Below are 24,641 nucleotides of genomic sequence, written 5' to 3' on the forward strand. Positions count from 1 at the left end.
TAAAAGCAACAGGCTGCACCCTGCTGCAGCTCCTGTGCAGAGCTGATTATTAAATATGTGCAAACAACAGCATGTTTTCAGTCTCTTGCCACATCTGTAAAGACAGTAACATCTTTTTTAAAAGCTTGTACTTCAGTAACTCCTCATTAATCAGGAACTATGGATTAAAGTACTGTAGTGTACTGTAATACTGAAAAAAATGTAAGAGAAGAACTTCAGATCCTGAGTGTGTGAGGACAGAAGAATCAGCTTTATTTCAATTTTGAGGGATAAAATTTATATCTGAGTTTGATGGTTCTGTTCTCTTTGTGATTACAGGAGCTGCCCTCATATTCAGACCTCAGCACCACCCAGTGACAGCAGACAGATCATCCAACATGTTCATATGTTAACTGCAAAATGAACTGATGAAAACAGTACAAAGGTTAAAGTACCACATGTGCGGTCAGTGAAAGCTGCAGCTGTTTTATTGATAAAGTTAAAGACAAAAAAACAAAAAGGTTTAATCACTCATGTAACTGTGTCACTATATATCAGCATTAACCGGACCTCAGTTTGTATCTCAGACCTGCACAGCTTCCGTTTTAAACACTTGATGTACTCACCTGCATGAAGAGCATATGAGATTTTCTCTAACACAATTAAATAATTTGGGAGGAGGCCCCGGGGCAGACCCAGGACGCGCTGGAGAGATTATATCTCTCGGCTGGCCTGGGAACGCCTTGGTGTTCCCCCGGATGAGCTGGAGGAGGTGGCTGGGGAGAGGGAGGTCTGGGCTTCTCTGCTTAGGCTGCTGCCCCCGCGACCCGACTTCGGATAAAGCGGATGAGGAGGATGGATGACAATTAAATAAAACCTGATGAAGGTCAAAGGTCGTCACTTGTATGTTGAACTGCAAACTTGTCATCTGGAATTCTTTCACAGTTTTTTGCAGATAGTGTGTTATTTACCATAAAGTGATGCAGAGTTATTCATACCAGAGTAACCAGAGAGGATCATATATTTTTAAATATATAACTTTCTACAGGACTGAATATAATATCTTTATGTAAAAGTCCGGAGCCTCTGGGGAGTATCCAAGTATTTATAACATTACACAAACCAAAGGTCTCCATCACAGTGTTCATGAAATGCTGGGTGTATCCATCTCCTGGCCCACCTACGGAGGAGTGCTGAAGATTTCCCTGTGAGGGAGCTGCTGGTGAAGATCATGAGTCCTGTTTCATCAATGCGATGAGCTTCAGTGTTCCCGGTGTTTCTTAAATGAAGCCTTTTTGAGTGGGTCAACAGAACTTCTGGCACAGGACAGCTGTGATGAAAGAAAGGGAAGAAGTTTCTCCAAACCTCTGGACTCAGGAAACCCAGCTTAGTCCTGATGGTTTCCCTCACTAGTTTCTCTCCAGGGTGAATGTAGCTGTGGATATAATATGGACTCTATTATTAAATGAAAAGAACAAATTAGACTGCACTACTGAAACGTTCTGCTGCCGTTTTTAAAGTCTCCATGTTACCAGGATGTAGAGGGCTCTGAAGATTTAAACAGTTTTAGATCCATTACACTCACAGTCTTATGTTAAAATCTCAAAGGACAGCATTACATTTTTGATATTAACAGTAACTCTGGGCCTCTGTAGAGTGTGCAGATGATCTCATCGCTGTCTAAAAATGGATAAAAAAAAAAACATAAGAAATGCTGAATCCTTCAATAACACAGACTATTAGAGTAGCAGGTGTGTAGCATCGCTAACTAGCTAGCAACAAGCCTCCAACACAGTGCGTATGCTAACGGCTAATCTAGCAAACGAATGAACAACAGAGTGATTTTAGAACTATAAGATGATAAGCTGTGTGTCTTTTTTTATAACAGTGACGTGGTTGTATTTACCTTATTAAACGACTCGTCAGTAGCGGTAAACCAGCAAAAGAACTGGAGCAGCCGGGCTACGTAAAAAGTGTAGGGGGGCGTGTTTGCGGTTACGTCCAGCGGGTGTGTCGGCGGGAGCGTTACACAGTCGCTCCACCTCAAGTCACTACTGCGCAGACTCTGGCTCCAAATTTGCAAGATGGCAAAATCCCACAAGCGGGATATTTTGGCTGTGTCCCAATTCAGGGTATGCACGCTTGAAGTACGCACACTACGCGTACTACGTATGGTGCGTACTACAAGTACGGGAAGTGCGGAAGTGAGAGGCTTGTGAAATGGGACGGTCTAGCCTTCGTCGCGCTGTTCAGGTTGCCTAGCAACCATGATACTAACCGCGAGAAATGTTTCATACAGCTTTGTGTGACAGAAATGAAGGAGAAAAAATGTTTTGTTGGTCATTCATTTTTGTCATGACATCACTTTGATTAGTTGAGACCACAGGACTGTAAAACATGATAGTTGGGCTTCATTTCTGTACTGAACAGTCATTTCAATATTAGTTAGTAAATAATAATTAGCTAATGTTGTTCATGAGACTAAAGTCATCTCACTGTGGTAATGTTAATATAATATGGACAATATTATATGTATTGTCAGAATATATCTATATATATCTATATATATCTATATCTATATCTATATATATAGATATATATCTCTATCTCTCTATATCTATCTCTCTATATCTATATATCTATATCCATCTATCCATCCATCCGTATATACATACGTATATACATATGTGTATATATATATGAGCTTGAACTCTGGGTAAAAGATGCAAGTAGCAGTTATTTATATTTCCTATCACCTTAAATCTTCACTCAAAGACAAGTATCTCTGACAGTGTATATACAGATGTATTATATATAAGAGACAAAGATTGTTCTTTCAATATGTTGGCATTACTAAATTTGGCTCAATGCTTTATATATGTGTGTAAAAAGAAAATGTACGAGCTGTGATAACTGTTTCTGATAGAATGAAGATCAGACTGGTATATGAAATATTCCTTTATTGGGTGAGAAAATCAGACCATGTCATAACTGCTTTAAGTCATACAGAATAGATATCAGAGCCTTAAACAGGCTGACTTCTGCTAAATGGGCCAAACTGGGCAGAAAGTACACAAACACATAACATCCTTATAGAATATGATGTAACACTATAGATCAACTTACCTCAGAATATATAAAGCATATAAACAATTACAGCAATATGATGCAACAAACACAGCAGTGCTACTAATCCAAAATACTCAAAGCTTCATAGAACTGAAACAAACATTGATCTTTAGCTCCATTCTGCTGCTGATACATACTTTAGGTTTCTGAATATTAAACTTGTTGCTGCCTTTCATAGTGTGTAACTTGAAGGCCCTGAGTACTTTCTCCCACACTGAAAACACTGGGATGATAACATTATTTGAACATTACCTAATAAGACTGATTCAGGACAGACAATTAGTGATGTTAAACTTTCCTAGCAGTCCTTCACAAACAGGGAACAGTCTGTCTATTCTCTCCATCTGTCAGCTGCTGCTGGCTCTTCCTCCTCCTCTTCCTCACACACTCCTGAGTTTGTCCTGGTGGATCATCAGGGGTGCAAAGCCTCACAGATGATGTGCAGCAGTGGGTCCCTCAGTCTGTCCTCACTCTGGACACTTGCAGTTGTCACACATGGAAATCAAATGTGTGATAAGCTGCAGGATTCAAACACAAGTGTAACCTATAAATACATGTTCATACTTTTATTCCACAATCAGAGAGAAAGAAACAGAGAGAGAGTGCAGGACAGAGAGACAGGTGACAGTCTCAGGTGTACACACTGCTACAAAACAGCAGAAGAGAAGGAGGATTTAGTGTTTGTGTTATTACGAGTGCTAAACAAGAAGAGTTCCAGATGGTACAGTGGACACATGTGTGACTCCTGTGATTAAAGCATCTTTCTTTCAGCTTAACGAGTGAACCGTCAGCTCGTTCAAACACACGTTAAAGTCCGTTTGGCTCGACACCACCGAACAGAGGCAGCAATATAACATAGCTAACATTAACAGTGCAGTGAATCCTGCTTGTGCCGTCATATTCAGGACTGCAAACCGAGCAGCATCACTGACTTTCAGCTTGTGTTTGTGGATATATGACTGACTTTAATTATCCATAAAATCATCACATTCTCTGTAAGATTAAGGTCAACTATATATATATGTATATATATTTAGAAGTAGAGGCTTTAAAACCAAGTTACCGCTGAAAGTACAAACATCGCTAATGTCACATAACTTTGCCGACATGTGGCCAACAGTCATGTTTTAATGTTCTTAAACATTCGCACATAAATAAGTGACATAATATTCAGTACTTACTTTTGACAGTTCACTCTTCGGCCGCACCCTTCTGCCGTATTTTGCGGCAAAATTATCCACACCCACCGCCGCGCTATGGATTGTGGGATATATGGGGCCACGAAGCGTGCACCGGACCACGCTTGATATTTGGGGAAATCGACGGCGCATTTGGAGTATGCATTTGAAGTGCACTTTGAATTGGGACAGCCGTCGTCGCGTGGCGGTGACGTAATCGCACTTGAAATGCGTACTTCAAGCGTGCAGACCCTGAATTGGGACACAGCCTTAGGCTTCATTTTTGCACAATGGGAGGAGGCGGGGTCGCGTCGTCCATGTTTTCTACAGTCAATGGTCAGTATGTAGAAAACATAATGATAGAGATACAACAGTGAGTGTTTACAGATAGCTGTAAACCACAATGGAGGCGCTGTCGTGTTTGGGTCTCTATTTCAGCCTGTGGTGTAGGGGACCGTGTCAAAATTGATGGAACACAAAAATAGGGTTCAGATTATCCATGTACTACCAATTGGAGAGGGTCTTATTGGCAACCACTTTGTCTTTCAGCATGACAGGGATCCCAAACACACTGCAGATGCAGTAAAAACATATAAGGATAGAGCAGGATAATCATGACAGATCCAAGTCAGAATTTTCATCTGGTGTGCCTCCTCAACTCGGATCTGAAAACAAGCTGCAGGTTTGTTTTTAAGTACAAAAAAATGTATTGGTTTGTTTTGCTAGTGATGCTTGAATGGCTCTACATTGTTTTGTTTTGTTTTTTTTGGTTTGTGAACTTAAATTGTTTTATGTGTGTAATATTGTATACGAGTATTGTATTGTATATAGTTAAAGTACTTTTACAACTTTACTACTTGGAATTACGTCAACTGGGGATTGGGGAATCCAATGCAGAAGTCCCTTAAACCTGTATTCTATCTGAAGGCCACCAGATGGCAATAGATGTGGTTGTGAAAAAAAACAAACTTCTGGTTCTGTTGAAGTCTAGTGGGAAGTGGCTCTGTCCCAACCTCTGTAAACACTTTCATGCTGGGTTTATCAGTTCATTCCCTCATTTGAATCATGTTGAATAAAAATGAAGTCTTTTTTGTAAATCTTGGTGATATAGTGTTTTAACATGGAGGATTATTTTGTGCAGAAAGACCTGGGTGAACACTGTGGGTAAATGACCCTTGGCTTCCTTTCTCTGTGACCTCAGTAAACACTTCTTTCAGAACATTAGAGGCTAGTTTCATATTCTATTGAATAAAAAATGCATTTCACATTATAAATTGTGGTCATTATTAGAGTAAGAAACAAGGATTATCCAGGGCGTGCTCCTGGGCTAATGACTGGTCGATTACAAGTTGTGAGCAGCAAGAAGTCCTGCATGTCTTTATAGAGTCATTAAATTATTATTCATGTAATACATCAGACAGCATATCATTTCAATCATGATCTAAGATGTTATTTATTAACTAATTTACATTTTACATTTCCACAACAAGAATACTAGATGTCAAGGACATTCAAGCTTCATCAATATTTTAATCAGTATTTAAGAACATGTAAATGTGCTGTTTCAAAGCCAACAAAGTTGGTTAGCAAAGTACTTAGATTTTACCACCATGTAGTATACTGCCCATATAAAATGGGCAAAATCAAAACATCTTCAACAAAGAACCAAAGAACTTCTAAATACTGAAGAAGAGGCACTGAGAGGCACTCATCAGAATGAATTGGGTCCTGTGGAGTTGTTGTAAAAAAAAAAAGTTAATTTTATGAAAATTTTAATGTTTTCAATAGATGAGGTTGAGAGTTAGGATTCCATTTTTTATTTATTTGTTTTTTAATCGTTCTAAAATATATGTATAAGAAACATAAAAAAAACCTTAAACCTCAACACCAACTACCATTTTGATTTCAGGCATGAAGCAAGCACCACCAAGGATCACCATCATCCACTACAACCAACTGTTTCTCATATGTACGTGGAAGTTTCTGTTGTGATTTGAGGACTCTAGACAAGTGGAGGACAAAAGAAGTAGTGGCAGGTCTAAAAGAAGTAATGTCATTAAGATTCATCTACTGTTCTCTGAAGCTTCATCAGATATGATCTGAGTGGAAAGGTGGCTGTCAAAAAATGTATTCTTAAGGAAAAGAAACAAGGAGAAAGGGCTGAGGTGTGCCAAATTAAACAAGAACTAGACTAAAAATCAACAGCCAAAGGTCTCACGGAGTGAGGAATCCAAATTTGGAATTTTTGGTTCATCATTTGTCAGTATGTAGAAAACATAATGACAGAGGTACAATAGCGAGTGTTTACAGCTATCTGTAAAATACAGTGGGGGCTCTGTCATGGTTTGGGTCTCAGTTTCAGCCTGTGGTACATTGGACCATGTTAAAATTGATGGAACACAGAAAAGAGGGTTCAGATTATCATCCGCCATGCACAACCAGCTGGAGAGGGTCTAATTAGCTAACCACTTTGTTTTTCAGCATGACACACTGTAGATGCAGTAAAAGGCTCAAGTCTTTTAGACAGTGGTGTACACTTACATTTGGGGTCAGCAAGAGGTGAGACAGAGAATACAGATCTCCACTGAGTGGTTATCAGATTCTGATTACAAATGCAAAACAAATGTATTTAGATTTATGTTCTTTGGAGGGGAAAACTAACAAATGTAGACAACTCACATTGTTTCAAACATTATGTTGATGTATTTTACTTTCGTTATTTGGCAAAAACTCATTCACAAAGCAACACGAACCTGCATTAAGGAGGCATTAGTTAAGCACATAATGCATCAGACAGCAGAGTTTCAATAAAAACACACCCTAGTATATTGTAGGGTGTATTTTGTTGTAATGAAAAGTCTTTGTTACCTGTTCATCAAAGCGGCTGATGATTTGTGAGATACACAACCTTTCCTTATGAGTTTAAAACAGCACCAAATAAGGAATATAGAAGGTTTTGGAAACAATCTCAACAGTCCACATGCAGGGACACTAACAAACAGCAGAACCCCCTCACAGGTCAGTAGACTCCCACTGTTCTTTACTTATCCTGGCTCCAGTCACTTCCTGCTCTGTTAAAGTCTTTTCCTCCATCTTAGGCTGTGTAAGCCAATCTGGGGTGAGATATTTGAAACTGCCACTTGCTGCAGGAACAAATGAAAATATTGCCGGAGAGGAGAAGTAATCCCGACTGCGGATGCTTGGACAGCCTCTGAAATCCAATCCGGACTGGCCTTGTGGGTTGAGGTAGTGGGCCGATGTTGCTAAGAAGCTGGAGTTAGGATAAAACAGAAATCCTCCAAAGTGTGAAAGGCTCATCAGGTCCTGATAACAAGAATAAGATAAATAGAAAAGATTATCCGAGGATTGTGGACGGCAAAAGCCCAGGTCAAGTGTGGTTTTCAGTCCTGAAAGACTGAAAAAAACCTACAACATACGTAATGCTCTAGCAGTGTAAATACATTACTTGATTATTTATTGTATTGTGTGTTATTTTCAAAAACCTAAAAGTATGATTGATCAAGTAATAATAGGAGTGGCTTTCATTTTAGTGTTAATTAAAAAAAAAAAATCAAAGAATTCCTACTTGTACTTGTCTACTGATTTAGCCTGGAGTACATGTCACTGAATGCAGGTAATTCTACAACTATAGCTATTCAGCTATATAGAGTATCTATATAGCCACATTTTTTTAAAATAGAAAACTCTGCAAATCCCTTCAGAGACCGTTTGAAAATACTAAACTAAGGCATATCCACAGCCTCTGGAAACTTCAGGTAAGAAGGCAGTTCAAACAATATGAACTTAAAGTAAAAAAAATACAGATGAAGACAATTTTCTCAGTTATCTATAGCATGAGTTAAAAATAAAACATGAGGGTACTTAAAGAATGTGAAAGCAGACACATTCTTCATTGAACTTGCAAGTAATTATACTGTAATTTCTTTAAAATAATCCTCCTGATTTGAGGAAAAATACTATTTTTTTCTTTAAAATTATGAACAACGTCCATCCATCCATTCTCTTCTACCTATCCTTTTCAGGGTTGCAGGGCGAAGGAGGGGGTGGGGTGTCTAATATGCACAACTATGAGCAACATTTTTATGAAAATTTTACAACTTTGAAAATAAAATCTGACATTCTACTTTTCTGCTCTTCACTACATTAAATAATGGGCTATATTTACTTAAATTAGGATAAATAATGAGACCACAGTGAGGTAACACACTAGTTGACAGTGAGTTATCCTTTCCAACCTTTAAGGTTCCTGTGCAGACAAACCAGCTATAGATGTTGTTAAAACATAACCAGTGCTGTGTCCTTTGTGTTTCTTTTAGTATTTAATGTGGAATGTGCCAGTCTGTACATATATGACCGGTCAGAAAGACTGGCTTCAAAAAATTGCAGTCACATGAGGGTCACAGCGCCTCTCTCCAGCCTTTGCAAATACATTCTTTGGAAATGCTGTTGCATTTTTTTAACAGATATAAGACTTGTTGTGCATTCTGGGTAGTAAGAACCTTAAAAACATGACCAATGGAAAATGCACTAAATTTCTCTATAAAAAACATTATTTGTGCTTCATGTAGTTGAATGAAAGTAAAAAAAGATAAGTGAATAAAGTATAAGTTAACAGTTAAAATGGGCTAAATCTGGACTTTTTACAACAATAATAAGTATTAAAACACACCATTCTTTAAGTTTTATTACTAATAATACTTGCTATGCTCTAAGTCTCATCATGTAAGCCTTAATGCCTCACTTTGACAGGCACTTAAAGGCTATGGGTGCCCTAATGGTTTTCTGAGGTTATGCAGAAGTCATTTGATATAGCTTCCAAATTATGTCTTGTGTTGCTGTGTACCTGTGCCATTGCATGTTGTTGATTAATAGGAAGAGGAGTCAGCGCTGGACTCAATCCACATGGTACTACTCTGTCCATGTTGGCACAGCTGTGCCAGGTGTTCAGCCGAGATGAGTGGAAAAAGCCATTTGAGACACTGGGATCCCACAGATATCTGTTTAATTCTGGAGAATAAGCACAGCTGTATGCAAAACCGGTGGAGACATCAGACAGTTGTTCCGTCTTTGCATCTTGTTTCTGGCAGCGATTTGCTTGGTCAGTTGTTAGGCTGCTGACATGGTTTTGTCCGAGGTCCACATCTTTGTGGATCCTGGCTGTAGTCTGCATGGTTGCTTCTGTGATGGAAACCTTTGGCTGTGGTTCTTTTTCCTGGTGTGTTTCACACATCTCTTCTCCAGGAAGCTCCTCAGAATTTGTGTCCTTATCACTGTCACTCTCATGGGGATCTTGCAAAACCAAAATAAACAACCCCCCCCCCACCACCACCACCAAAAAAGAAGTTAAGGCAAAAGTTAGCTTTTGATTCAGGTCCACAGATTTGCTTATGCTCAATGACTTGAGAGGGTGTGTGTGTGTGTGTGGGTGTGTGTTTGTGTGTGGTTTAGAAATTTTGATCAATTTCTAACTATTTTGTGGACCAAGTAAGCCCAATTCAGAAATCTAATTTCACAATACACTGAACACAAACAACATGTTAAATCAAATTAGTCACTTTGACATAATCAGTACTAGTTTCTGAAGTTTACTTGTGTATACTGTGTTATATGTACTTTTTGTATGCATACATCACAGTATAATTCTGTATAATTTGATTATTTGGACAGAACATTTCTGCATTTGCAATCAAAGCCAAACAGGTGATTATTACTGACTAACTTCAAACCCTTAATATAGTACTGCTGTGATCAACCTTTCAGTTATGCTGCATTAGATTAAGACTTTTTCTAATGTGGTTTATGGTTTATTTTTTGTGTCACCAAGAACACTGTGCTAAAAGGCTGCCATTCCTGTAGCAGTCAGTGACTCCCGATCAGCGTTCATATTCACGCTTGTTCAAATGTCAGTAAAACTCCATCATATGGGGCAATGTCAGATCACTGTCTTAACGCAGCCTATAAATATTAAATACAGGTTAAAAAAAAAATATAGGTCACTCATATACAAAGTTAGTTTAGCAAAAATAATTTAAGTTAAAATATGTTTAACTTAAAATGTACTTATTTTTTTTAATCTTCTATTAAGTGTATATATACTGAGTTTGTAAATACTACACACTCAAAATAAACAAGTCAGTATAAACCCACTCTCTTAAGTTAAGGTTACTTACAAGTTTTGAGGGTATAATTTTTTAACTACTACCACCAACTTATCAAATTTTACACTGCACAGTTTCTATTCTGATTACATTTTATTTACTTTTATATTAGAAACAATCAAAGCTGCAGTAAGTTGTGGGGCTTAATCACTTTGTTAGCACAGATAGGATCCTGCAGAGTGAAGTTCTGGGCATTGTCAGGACAAACAAGCAGAGCAAAATTACTGAGGACCTGTCTCTTTTTTAATTCAGCATGTAAATTCAGCAAAAGTACTGGGCTACACCTCTTAATGTTTGAATTCAGCTGTGTTCAGGCCCATTTCCACAGTTGTATAAAATTATGCAGACTCCTTTGTGAAAGAATGGGTCATTCTAAAGAGCTCAATGAAATCCAGCATGGTACTGTAACAGAAAAGCACTGTTGCAACAAGTCAGTTTGTGAACCAACACTCTGCTGACTCAGTAACTGCAGACTTCCAGACCTCTTCCGGTATTAACATCAGCACAAAAACTGTTCACCAAGAGCTTCATAGCAGGGCTGAGCAGCTCCTTTAGGTGTAATGTGTAGGTAGCCCAGTACTTTTTTCCATATTGTATTAACAAAATTAAAATACTACGAAAACTGTGAAAAGTCAATGGAAATCAGGATCATCTATCACGTTTTTACACCCTTTTTCTTAGTTCTGTAATTTTTTGTGTGTTTTATAGTGTAGAGGTTACACTGACATTATGAATACTGTGAGGGTGAAGTGGTGAATTCGCTCACCTGAAGACCTGGAATCGTGTGATTGCTGTGGAGAGTCTTTTACAGGTTCGTGTTTCACATCAGTCAGCTGTGTCTCTTTAGACCTGTGGGATGAATGTTGTAGTTTCCTGATATAACCAAGAAAAACACAATAAGAAGAAAAAAGGTCACCTGTATCACTGCTGAGTAATACTGACTTGTGGGAGTTTTGTTCAAACTGACATTACTTTGGTGTTCGGTCATAAAAAAAACTGAACTGGTTCCACAGTTTTGTTCTGTTTTTAACTCAGAAGCTCAGAAACAGATTTTATGTGTGAAGTTTGGCGTCCTAGAGTGCAAGAGACAAATTTGACCTTTTTTAATGGGAATCTGAAATTTATAGTAATATTCTGTAAACAAGATTAGTGGCTTACTGGGAAAAAAAGTTCTTCTAAAGTAACATTAATTTTTTTTTTTTTTTACAAATACTGATGGCTGCAGTTACCACACTGAGGCTAAAGTGTCTGTGTTTTTTCAAGAAATGTGGGAATGTTAGCAGTGAGTTTATAATTATACACTGTGATTACTTCATAAGGTTTTAAATTCACATTTGACTCCTCTAGTAGTAAAAAGAATTGTCACAGCTACCTGGATTTATTTTTTTTTAGTAGAGAACACTCTGAAATGTAATTTCCAGTTGAGAAATTAAAACTGTACAAACAAATTAGGATAAATAACACATAAAAAAATACACTTGAGGAAATTTTGTTTTGGTGTCTTTGTAGATTACGGCTATGGTCCTGATTTAAAAAAGAAGACATTTGTATTTTCCTAGATGTCTCTAGGAAAGAATGAAAAAAAAGTGTCCATAATGCTAAAAGTAAAATTAATTGATAACTATGATTGTTGCTTTAACTTTGTTTGAGAAAAAACAAAGTTATATTGGCACGATAATGTTTCATTTTTTAATATCATTGTTATCACCAATGCATATGTAATAGTGACACACTTGTGCATTTTTTGGAGATAATTTTCATTTACTCCTTTTTGTACTTCTACACAACCACAACCACAAAAAAGGTACCGCAGGGTTTTGTTTCATATAGAAACAAACATGTATATAGTATTTTCTTTTTTCGTAACTAAATGACTGAGTAACTTATAAGAAATAACTTGCCTCTTCTCTCTCCTTCCATTGCCAGTATCTCGGAATCCCTTGGCAAAAGGATTGTTGTCTATTTTCAGCTGTGTGATCTAATATTTGATACAAAAGAAACATTTCTTTATGATTGCAGACTCAAAGTCTTTGCCTTCCTTTCCACTTTGTTCTAGGGAAGAGAATTCCTTACCTTGTCATTCTGGTAAGCTGTAACTGCGATGAATTCAGTCTCAGAGAACACATATGTCCTAAAAGTGCAGTAAGGCAGCGTTAGGATGTCATGTGCCTTTACTATATGAAACCTGGGCTGGTACTTGTGCATCGAGTTGAGAATTGTCTGCAAATTAAAAGAATTAGAAAAACTCAAAATTGGAAGCATATAGCAAAAATAAAATGAAAGTGTTATTAACACTTTTAAGTGAAAACTATTTCCCAGCATCCCCAAGCTACTTTACGCATTGAGTGAATTTACTGTATTACTGTGTTATTGCTCACTAAAAGGCCATAAACAGCACGTCTTGATGCGCTCTTTGACAGCATGGTGGTTGTTTAAAACAAAGTCTTAGGTGAAAACTTACAAATCCATGCTTGTCTGATATGTTGTTGGTTAGTTTCAGCTTGTGGAAGTTGACCACTTTCGACATCCACTGCTCTCCAGTAGCCGGACTGTCCGGGTGGATGTACATGCGTTTGGGCATCTCGGGGTCCGCCTTGCCCGCCACCATCCACCGCGAGTTATGGAATTTATATCTACAGTCATCAGCTGCCACGATGTCCATGAGGAGAATATATTTGGCTTTTCTGTCCATCCCCGTGCACCTGGCCCTGAGCGGCGGAAACATACGTCTGCGAGAAGAAGAAGAGACAGTGACAGGAAGCACACATTCATCAACACCTTTCCATTAATGCGTAAATGTTATAAAATTACCTCCCAGATTTTGTAATGACCATTTCTGTTCCGCATTTGTGGAACTGTCTCCAAAGCTCACTGGCTTCCAAATAAAGTTTGGGCTCATCTTCTGCTGTTTCCTCGATTTCCACAAGTTCATGAGACCGAGAAAATACCGCAGAGCGCTCCGGCGGAGATGTGCGAAGGATCGGATCTACGATGGTATCCAGGCTTCGGTTTGACGGTCCTCCCGTGGATGCAACTGGGAACAAAGTGAATCCGGACAGGACAGTCGCGCGGGGAGCCGCATCTCCTCCTGGAAAAGTTTGAGGCACCTCTGCTGAGACGCACAGCTCAGAGTAAGTGCGCATGGTTTCCAAAGAGAAACTTTATTAGCAGGATTTTACACTTTTACACAAAATAAAAAAGTGGCACATTAAAAAAAAAAAAAAAAAATCAGCAAAACGTGTTAGAGGAAATAGCTGTTATACTTGTTTTTCAGCCAAAAGTCCACTGCTCTCTAATGCCTCCCAGCTTGTGTCGAAGCCGATTTGCTTATTGACACGTTTGAACTTCTTGTGACACTCGGCAGTGGGTGGGGTTTATTTTATGTGGAGGAAAGTGCTGTCCTAAGTTGAGTGAAATTCAACTTTATTAATCACAAAACAAAACAGCCCATTACACACGTACAACACTGAGACATACAAATAACCCCGGCTTGGCTCGCTTTAAAATTCTTCTTCTTATTATTATTTTTTTAAAGTTGCCATTTATAATACAGCACCAATATCCAACATTACCATAAATATGAAATTATTAAAAGTTTCAATAAAAATTACAATTATTTTTTAAAACCTATTTTCTTATTTTAACACAAATACAGCTCTGACACAGGAGCAAAAAAGTATTTGAGACACTAAATTGAGTGTATTTATTTGTGATTTACAGTTACCCTAATCACGTTATCATTTCTATAAAATTATATTTAAATCATAGCATTTTCCCTGTATTGGGGTTAACTTGAAGAATTTCAGAGGTTAAAAAGGGGGATTAACAGGTTAAGAACCCCATACTGGATCTGTGAGATCGCATCTTCTGTAAATGATCATTTATGAGAATTAACATACATACATACGCACAAAAAAAATTCTAAACCTTGACTTACAAGAGAACTCTTTTGTTTCATTTGTTTTATTCTCTGTTTGAGTTTGACAGGTTTTGTACTTGAGGGTGTGATTTGTCCATAGACTGTATAAAACTGGTTTCTGGGCTTCCATTTTGAAGCTTCAGTGTTGCCTCAACATTTGGTCAAATTTGGACCAGAAGGTGGAGAGCTATTAGATGTCAGCTAATTATATGGGTACAGCACACACACACACACACACACACACACACACACACACACACCCAGATGAACAACAACACATGATATAATGATATATTACAACGTGCTGTCTATTAAGTACACCCATGATTCAATAGTTTTCAGAACCACCTGTTTCAGTTCATTGAGGTTTTCAGGCATTTGCTTATGCACAGCTCTCTTAAAGTCCCAGCACTGCATTTCATTTGGTTTTAGGTCTGGATTTTGATTGGACCATAGCAACACTTTTTTTTTCTTTCTTTTTCAGCAGTTTTGTTGGAGATTAGCTGATGTCCTTGGGGGTCATCGTCATGTGACATGACTCAATTTTTACCAAGCTTCAGCTGTTGGACAGACAGCCTCACATGTAACTCTAGAATACTTTGGTATACAAAGGAGTTCATGGTGACTGCAAGGTGCTGAGGTGCAAAATAAACCCAGATTATCCCACTTCCACCACTGTGCTTGAAAGTTGCTATGACGTGTTTGTGCTGATAGGCTGTTCTGTCACAGTCCAGCACTGGGTTGTTCCTTTGGTCTGTGGTGGAGACTTTGTTTTCCTGCCTTTCAGCCACTGTACCTGCTTCCCATCAACCTCACCAGGAGCAGTATATATGAACCAACTTGAGCTTTCATTTCTCACCAGATTGTCAAACTCCACAGTATTATAATCAGAATTACCATACTGAGGAGGTTTGATTGTATTATTGGTCTTTGCCAGCTTTGGTGCAGCTTTAGTGTGTTTTTCGAGTGCTTAAGTTTGCATTCTTCTGTCTCCTTCTCCTGTGTGGCTGAAGGGCATCCTTGCAACCAGATTCGTTCTCCTGTTTCAGCCAAATTGGTCCCTTCTGCTGGAAAATAACTCCTGGATAACTTACTCCGGTCATCATCTGCCTGTCCACCCTTCAGTGTTTACCAGTGGCTTCAAGGAGCAAGCCAGTGGCGCTCTCAGGTACAACTGACTTTTTAAAACAAGTTTAGATAAGCTATATTCTGGATCAATACGTACCATAGCTCCACAGTATGTAAACTCCCTGGACTGACTCACCTTTTCATTCTTCCAGAGTCTCAGACTCCCCTGGCTGGCACATTTTCTTGAATCATAAACTTGTGACGTTCATTCTTCTAAATCACTTTTTGTAAATAAACCAGTTTCAGTATGAAACAGTCTGTCTCAGATCCTGCATTAGAGTTCATTTTAAACTACTGCCACCACCTTGTTTGTCTTTTGCCAAATGTGAAAACAATTGTGGCCCAGCATTTCCACTTAGGCTTGAATGTCCGAAGGACATTGTTCCAGAAGTCTTGTGGTTTATTCAGATTAAAAACTTCTTAAACCTAAACTGTGTTGCCATGTTCTTTTTAAGGCTTTCTCCTGGCAGCCCCTCCAAACAACCCATGCTTGTTCAGTCTTTTTTCCATTGTACTGTCATGAACTTTTTAAAATTCAGCATGCTAATAGAGGCCCGTAGAGTTGAAGATGTAGCTCTTGAGTTTTTGAAGCATTGCACAGACTGACTTTGGGATGAATTTGCTGGGTGATCCATTCCATGGAAGATTGGCAGCTGTGTTAAATGTTTTCCACTTCAAGGCACCAGAAAACTGTCAAAACGTCTGATTTTATAAAGCTGGTCACGCTTGCTACAGATGAATTAATTAAGTGCATTTGATTATCAGCTCCTGGTTGATACTTAACTTAATTCATATGGAAGCAGTATACATGTAGTTAGTTTTTCACTCATTGCTTTTGCATTTTGCTCATTTTTCTGTCATATACATAATAACAAAGTGTAATATGTTTATCTGAGGACCCGATAAGGACCAGATGATGTTTGATTATGTCCTCATACAGAAAAACCTCATAATTGAATTGATTATACCGCTCAAATAGTGCAAACAGCTAAATAAATAATAATAATAATTATTATTATTATTATTAAAAACCAACAACTGGACTTGCCAAAACTGTAGCACAAACTTCTTAGACAAACTGTACTGCGCAGCAGGCCATATTATTTTCAGGTATTCCATTAAAATGCTCCAAAAGGCACCAATAACACAAACCCAGTGGAGAGGTCCAGTTCAGTGACCCTGATTAGTGGACATGAGGCTTAGCAGATCGCTACCAGCTACAATTGCCTGTATCTGGACACCTGTCAATCAAAGAGGCTTTTGAGGCTCTCTTTTTTTTTCTTTTTTTCTTTGGTACTTCTATATTGGTTTCATTTGTCAGCTCTATGATTTGTCCATTCAGCCTTTTTGTTTTTTACATTGTAGTGTAAAATCCACCTACTAATTAGAAGGTTGGTTGTTCGATCCTCGTCTGCTCCAGTCTGCATGCCAAATATCCCTACGAGATACTAACCCCAAGTTCCTCTCCAATGCATCCACTGGAGTATGAATGTGTGTGACTGTTAGACTGAAGCACTTATGGAGAAAGCATAGAAAAAAAGTGCTTGTGTGAATGTGTGTGAATGGGTGAATGAGGTAAGTTGTGTAAAGCGCTTTGAGTGCTCAGATAGAGTAGAAAAGTGTTAAAAGAACCAGTCCATTTACCATTTTGAGTGATAAGCCCAAAAAGCCTGCATCTATTCATTTGTGCTTTCCTCATGTTTTCTACTGCTTCATGCACTGTTTCTGTTAGGTTTTTGTTTTGTTTTTTAGCTCCGGAGAAATTGGAAACACATCCCTACAGTGGCAGCCTATATTAGCGCCACAGACAGTGAGCTACTTGATCAATCTAGTTTTAAAAACCAGAAAGGCAAGTACCTCAGACATGCCATAAAGGTTATCAGTGGAAGTTTCTTCAACAGGTCAGGGAGCATGAAGGACTGCATAATGTCTTTGTAGGTGCCAGTGAATGCACGGTCCTGACAGTGAACCCTGAAGGTGAAAAGGTGTTGGGAGAGGAGCTCTCTAGATGGCATCATAAATGCCTTTTGATAAAGCAAACACTGACATGGCTTCTAGTCTTTGAAAAAGGAATATTCCAGAACATAGTGCTCAAAACACTAAAACACTGAAGTGTTTCTATGAAGAAAAAAGTCAACACTTTTATCATTGCTGTGTGTGTTGCTGTGTCTTATAGTGGGCCTCGGTGTCTGAAATAAACTGTTTTAGCTCTCGTCTCTTTGAGCTCATTTTCTTCCAACTGTCTCCCCTCGCCAACAGAAGGTTTAAACCACAGTATAAACGATGGACATAGCTTCTGGGTCTGAAAAGTGAAGGCAGCATGGAAGTGCCTTAAACCTGCATTCTTTTTGATGTCTACCAGGAGGGCGATAACTGTGGTTGCAAAAGACTTCCAGCCCTATAAAAGTCTATGGGAAAACAGCCCCCTGGTCTGACCTTAGTAAACTCTTCTCTGATGGATTTATGGGCTCACTCACCCATTTCAGGTCAAATTGTATAAAATATAAAGTCCATTTTGTATAACAGAGTCTGTCTCAGATCCTGCATTTAGGTTTGCATAGAGGTATACTCAATATTGTTGGCCGACTCGAGGACCCTAACCTCCGCTCCCCACCCCCTATAAACACTGTAACAAACACCATAGCAGCACCACCAGTGAAATCTGTGTAACAAACAAACCTTCTGTCTTCCCACATCATTGCCATGCCTTGTGGTTTCATTTGCTCCACTGATGTGGTCTCTCTATACAGTGCTGCATGGGGACAGTGTGGGAGGATTCGGCTCTGTGGAGAAGCAGCCAGTGATTTTCCCGGCTGGATTAGACTCTAGATTTGGTTACAGACTTTTTATTGCTCAATGGTCCATGACACTGCAGGGAAAACTTTGTGTGAGTGAGGGCGGCAGGTTCAGGATACAGTTATGCCACCCATGTGTACAACACAGGAGGGGCTGGACAGCATGTCAGCATGAGGAGATTGAGTATGAAGTCACATAACACAGTTGTGTGTGAAATTCTACAGTATATAGTCCTAATACAAATAACAATAACAGAAACATTACTTAAACCAAAGTTCTTGAAAATGAAAATTTTGCTTTGCAAGAAGTCCAGTTAGTCCAGGGTAAGGGGATTTTAAGATGTCCAGCTGACAGAGACGTTACATCTTTGATGTCAGAACATCCAAGACATCCAAGACAAGGCAGCAAGAAAAGGCTATCAGTATTCAGTGATGAAATGCTTGCTGGGGCCATTTTTTCACTTTTAAGTCAAATATATAAGTTAGTTTTAGGCCACTATGTTTCTACAAGTTAATAACAAACTATTTGACAATGTACAACTGGTGCTATCAAAGACTGTGGCTAATTCAGACCGCTGAGAGTAACATGATGTTTGCAAAAGGCCTCGGTAGTTACTGTAGCCTACTAACACATTAGCATTAACTTGCAGCTGACTTGATGTAGAACAGGATTGCCAACTGTCCAGCTTTAGCCGGGACCTCCCGTATAATGAAATTGGTTCGCCCCATATTCTACCTTAAATGTCTCGAATACTGACCATTACCTACGATGCCCCCAACAGATGACACTCTTACAAATACCAAATTAGATTTGACCACAGCTGTATCAGAGGAGTGCTTGTGGAGTGCAGTCACAACCATCGCTGACGGCCCATCACATACACCAAATGTGAGGAGTAATATGTGATTTATAAAAAAGCGTGGCATTTGGTCTGTGTAGCATAAGAAAGTGGGTAACTGAAGCCTGTATTTACAATATTTTGTTTGAATATTTTTTGCTTATTTCTCAAAGCCATGTGATTTCGGTTATCAGTTTTTTTTTCTTTAATGTTTTGATGAGGTATTGATTAAACTAAATAACATTTTACTGCATTTTTACTATATTTACCCAATGCCCAGCTGGTTGTGCATTGCTGCAAAAAGTTGGCAACCCTAATGTACCATTTGACAAAACCTAGTATTTTTAGCGAGCTAAAGGAATTTTGCTAGCATTTCGTCTCATATTTACATCTCCGAAGTGTTTTGTGCAATTCTAATGGTTTTTCAAAAGGAGGTCAAGAAAACAGCCAGTGCAGTGGTGACCTTTGAATTGCAGCTGGCAATATGGCAAAGTCCAGCTGGCGCTTCACAGAACTGCATGATGGTTTCGGGCTGAACTTAAATGAAAAGAGTTAATCTGCACTCACTGTTTCATATAGTAGTGTCCTCCAGCTGCTCCACCGCACTGTTGAACAATCTTTTTAGGTGATGCACCACAGAAATAATAAGATCGATGCACTTAACCAATATCTATGTCAGTATTGCACAGGTCCAGATGGGCTCAAAACTTGATGTTTTGTAACACTAACATATGTACTCCGTATTGTTTTAAACTGAAAACCATTCATATAAAGGTTTCAGTGGAAACTTTTACCTCTCTAGGTTTATGATCACTGGGGCATTTTCTAACTGTAACAGATATATGCAAGTTTATTTTCCTTAGAACATAAACTCTACCTGAAGCTCAGTATTCAGTGTTTGATAGTGTGCTACAACTTTCAAGTTGTTGCCTTTGATCAAGCGGTAAGGCCAGTTTTCCAAAGGCAACATACTGAGGTTTGTAGTACAGTGAGGATTCTGCTGTGAAATCAGGAAATGCCTCACACTGGACCTTTTGTTACAGCTTCCCCAGGATTCTTTGATCAGATGCCTAAGTAAGCGCACATCTTAACCAGAGGTCATTTAAGATATGTGGTGGGTGGCAGAACTGTTGATGACCCAGTCTTTTTCTATCAGGGAAGCAGGGGAAAACCCTGTCTGTTCATCGGCCTACTTCAAAGAGTCAGCCAGTAATCTGAAACAGGCCAGTGAATGATGGTAAACAAGACGCCTGGTGTTATTTGTGGGTTTGGCCCATGAGTTGTGTGTGAAACCTGCCACTGTGGATAAACCCACAGATCTCCACTGGGTCACTGCCCAGTAACATACTCTCTGCAGTAAAACATCCACATTGCTGGATGGATCCTTTTGGGTGCCAATAAGGCAAGAGAAGCTTGATGAACAGGGAAATGAAGTTCCATCACAATAAGCTTAAGTCCTGGGTTGGGTCAGTTTTCAGTGGGGTTATCTGACAGTTCTTTCATACCTGGAACCTACATTACCCACTATATAGATTGTAACGTTGTGGCAGGAGATCTGTGTGTATAGTCATCAGACCAAATTGACCAAAATTGAATTTAATTCATAGAAATACGAAATCCAACCAGCAAGCTGAAACAAACAATCGCCATAACCTATCTCAGCAACATCCATCATCACATTATCAAGCAGTCAAAGATCAAAGACCCATGTTAAGATATTCATGAAATCAGATTGAACCCAGTATGCTAAATGTGTGCATATTTTTCACTGGATGAGTAAATTCAAGGCCATCCACACTGACAGGTAAATGTCTGAGCCCAGAACATTAAAAAAATTTATACAGAAGATGTTGCAATAGCCTAAGAAGATGAGAATTTTGGTTTTCCTTTTAGGCTATGTACAGACAACAACCTTCACAAATAAGATAAGGCAGCCTACATGTCATATAACCAGTGTAACCTGTTTCGATCCTATCCATCTCTCCACTCATCCATTATCTTCCACTTAACCTAAGTCAGGTCATGATGACAGCAGGCTAAGCAGGGTACTCCAGCCACAGTTTCCACTTCTTCCTGCGGCATCCAGAGGCATTATCAGGCCATACAAGATCTATAATCTCTTCAGGAGGTTCTGGCTCTATACTGGTCATATCAGCAGGTTGTGGCATGAAATGGAAAATTCACTTTAATTAACATTCACAATATATATCACTTATTAGTTACATTGGGTATCTATTTTAATTGATGGTAGGATGGTGCATTGCTGTGAATGACGGGACAGCAACATCTTATGTCCTTTCATAAATGATGGTGTGGTGTGTTTTATGCTAACAGAGAAAATAAAGGAAGAACTGAAGCACATTTCCTTAATATTTAGATCATTAGACCACCTCTTATGGCTGCTGGATCTTCCAGATCACTTCACTGGCAAAGTTCCTGAGGAACACTGTCTAATCGACCATAGCCTTCTATGTCAAAACACAAAGCATGTTTTGGTACTTTTAAAACGGACCCGAAAGAGCCAAAAAGAGCAAAAATTATATTTGCGAAATGAAAACATAAACACAGACAAACTTTAGAAAATGTTTTATGAAGACAGAATAAGTCTGACCAAGTTTAGCTGACACATACTCACAGCCAGGAGCTCTGGAAACCCTCCAAACCTGTCTGCCCGCACTGTCTCCCCTAACACCTCTCGTGTTTGGACAGTTGAACGTTGATGAATGGCCTAATGGTAACAGGTTAGTGTGAGTGAACATATTTGGGCTTTGGAGGTGGGAGGAATGTAGTTTAGCAGCGGAGCAGAGGTGCTAAAAGAGACAGGGCTTTGAGCTGATATCAAACACACAGTGACCACATGTCTCAAGGTGGCAAAAAGAGTCATGAGAAATTCAAGTTTGGCAAGTCTCCCTTCATTTCATATTCAGACAGCAAAGTGGTGTCATTTTTGGCACCTCTTAAACTCAGTGAACAACGTAGAACAGGAGTTAGGTTGCTTGTTTTGCTACATGTTAAACAAGCATAGTTTCAAAAATATTTTTACCTTTCAGATGAACCTTTCCACATTTATCTTGGACCCAGTTCTTGTGTTAGAAGATTTCCATTTGCGTATGCCATACAGGTGAAAATTCTATAGATGTGAACCTAACTATCTAATCTTTACCCTAAACAGGTCACTGGTGACCCACAGGCTATTAGGATGCTGAAAAGTGTATATAGGAAGTTGGAGTGAACCTAGAGACCACAGTTCATGTTTCATGCACTTTGGAGCTTTGTTTTATTCTTTGATTATGGTTACATTAGCCCTGCATGTTAAACATGATCTTTAAAGGTACCCAGTATGTTAGACTCTAATACCGAAAGGTCCTGCCCAACCATCCATACATGAGGATTTGTGAAAACCTTTTCAGTCGTAGCCCCTTAAATACACCATTTACATGACTGTGACATTATATCTCTGAAGCAGTTCTGTTCCATCCTTAGCACAGCTTCAAATCAAACCAGGAACATTTCAGAACCAAAACATTCATTTTATTTTGAATGAATATTGGCTGGATTCTTTTTGAGTTTCTTTTGTGAGACCTCCTGTTTTTCTCTCCTGCTCTCTGCAGTTTCACACAACTTCTGCAAAAAAACAAACAAACTGTATAGATACATCAGGATGTGTTACTCAAACCATATATAGACTGTTCGGCCTTCACAGTTGTGTGAAGTACATCGATATAATTATGGATGCTGATATTTTAAAATATGGGTAATTATCGGATTGATCGGTCCAGCTCAAATGAGCTTTTTCTCACAGAAGATAGCAGCATTTATGCAGAAAGGAGCTGCATTCAGTAAAAAACAATTTCAAAACTTTTGCTGATCCTATTCACTAATTTCAAAGTAGGAAGAGTCAAACTGATGATGCCTTATCATCATGGTCATATTCTGCTTGCCATATCCCTTATGTAAAACAATTTAATAAATCTGTATTCCCTCCTTTCTACCCCATTTTTAGGGGTAGAAAATGTTCTTTTCATTAGTAGTCCATGACCAAGAGTCACAGTCCTGGTTCGTGCGTTTGTTAGAGATGTATCTGTAGGACATGATTCACCAGTTTCAGTTCAGGCATGAGTGTGGTCTACAGCTGAACTGTGTATGCAGGCGAGTCTGGCAGCAGATAACCTTTGGGCTGTGGGGATGAGTGTGGGGGTTTGAAGCAGAAGATTCTCAAGGTGATGCGAAGCATTCTTCACATTTCCCAGCTCTTCAGATCTCTGGAAAGAGTCAGACAGTTAAGATGTATTTGCTCAATAGGCAAACAACAATACCCATCAGCACTTTTTTCTGTCTTCAGGTTTAAGGTGAGTTCTCTGAAGGGTAAAACATTTGAAAAAATAGTATATATATTATTTTATATACAGCTTTTACTGTAAACAGCTGCAGGCTTTTGTCCCATCCTCCCTATTTTCCTTTCTGTGAAGTTCAGTCTTGTTCCTGCGTTTCTATAAATCAGCTTTTATGTTCATTTCCTGTGTTAGTTGGTAGTTTTTTGTCTCTTGTGTCTTCCGTTGAATTATACTTTTTCCCATCTCATTGTCTTGATTGTCATCCCTTGTTACTTGTTAGCGAGCTGTTTCCACTCCTTCAGCCCTCATTGTGTTTCTGTATATTTTATTTATGTCATGTCTTGTTTTTCTGCCTTTTTGCACCCAGTTTGGATTTTGTAATTTGCTTTGTATTTGGGTCTTCTACAAATTGTGACGCGAGCAGAAAATTACAGAAAGAAGCAAAACAACCACAGACACACAAAGACCCAAGGATGTGTCATATCAAGCCAGGGTCTTTAAACCCATCTTGACTTCTAACATCCAAAAGATGTTACTATTTATACCTATATTATATTTATAGTTTTTTTCTTAGAGTGTACACAGTGATGCAGAAGTAATTCAAAGTAAAGCCAAATATATTTGTTTGCTTCCAGTTCATTCTGCTCAGACAGCAAATTTTACCAAAACCAGAGAGGTTTGTTGAAGAAGAAAAAAAAACAGAAAAAAAACAACAGGGCCATAGATCAGTTTCTAAGAATGTAAGTGAAAAAAGTGAATGAGAAAGAGCTTTGGAAGGAAGAGGCAGAAGGCCCCTAGAAATCAATTTTTGTCACTTTAAAACTATTGAGAGGTGAAAGATGGATTGAAGGCTGGACATTAAAGAAGCTGTAACTGTAAAACAGCTTCTCTGTTGATTAGCTCTCTGGCAAGTGATGCTCTTTAAGCGAGCTCCACCCAAACATTTCTCCATCATCACTTTGTGCCTGTGGGCATACAGAGCAAGACTCTGATTCAAACAGTGTCTAACATTTGTATGAAAGGCTACTGGAAGGTAATGTGAAATGCCATTTAAAAATTGTTTAAGAAGTACAAGGAATTATGAATATTATATTCCATGCATACAAATAGATGTCACCAATGCATTACCTATTGATTAGTAAAGATGTCAATAAAACCTTA

General features: G+C 38.7%; 1 protein-coding gene and 1 long non-coding RNA gene across 2 annotated transcripts; one reads left to right on the plus strand and one right to left on the minus strand.

The window, feature by feature from the left end:
* Positions 1–5,768: 5,768 nt before the first annotated feature.
* On the minus strand, positions 5,769–13,757 carry LOC116316346 (T-box transcription factor TBX2-B-like). Its single transcript, XM_039620522.1, has 7 exons — positions 13,277–13,757; positions 12,927–13,194; positions 12,539–12,685; positions 12,367–12,443; positions 11,232–11,338; positions 9,151–9,596; positions 5,769–7,610 (listed from the first exon to the last, which is right to left on the minus strand). Exons 1-7 carry the CDS (start codon positions 13,606–13,608, stop codon positions 7,299–7,301), a joined length of 1,689 nt encoding a protein of 562 aa, XP_039476456.1. The 5' UTR covers positions 13,609–13,757; the 3' UTR covers positions 5,769–7,298.
* On the plus strand, positions 13,133–15,516 carry LOC120443001. Its single transcript, XR_005615052.1, has 3 exons — positions 13,133–13,257; positions 13,393–13,596; positions 15,398–15,516. It is a non-coding gene; the product is annotated as an uncharacterized LOC120443001 (long non-coding RNA).
* Positions 15,517–24,641: the final 9,125 nt, after the last annotated feature.

Source organism: Oreochromis aureus, linkage group 12 (genome assembly GCF_013358895.1).
Source record: "Oreochromis aureus strain Israel breed Guangdong linkage group 12, ZZ_aureus, whole genome shotgun sequence".
NCBI classification, from domain to species: domain Eukaryota; kingdom Metazoa; phylum Chordata; class Actinopteri; order Cichliformes; family Cichlidae; genus Oreochromis; species Oreochromis aureus.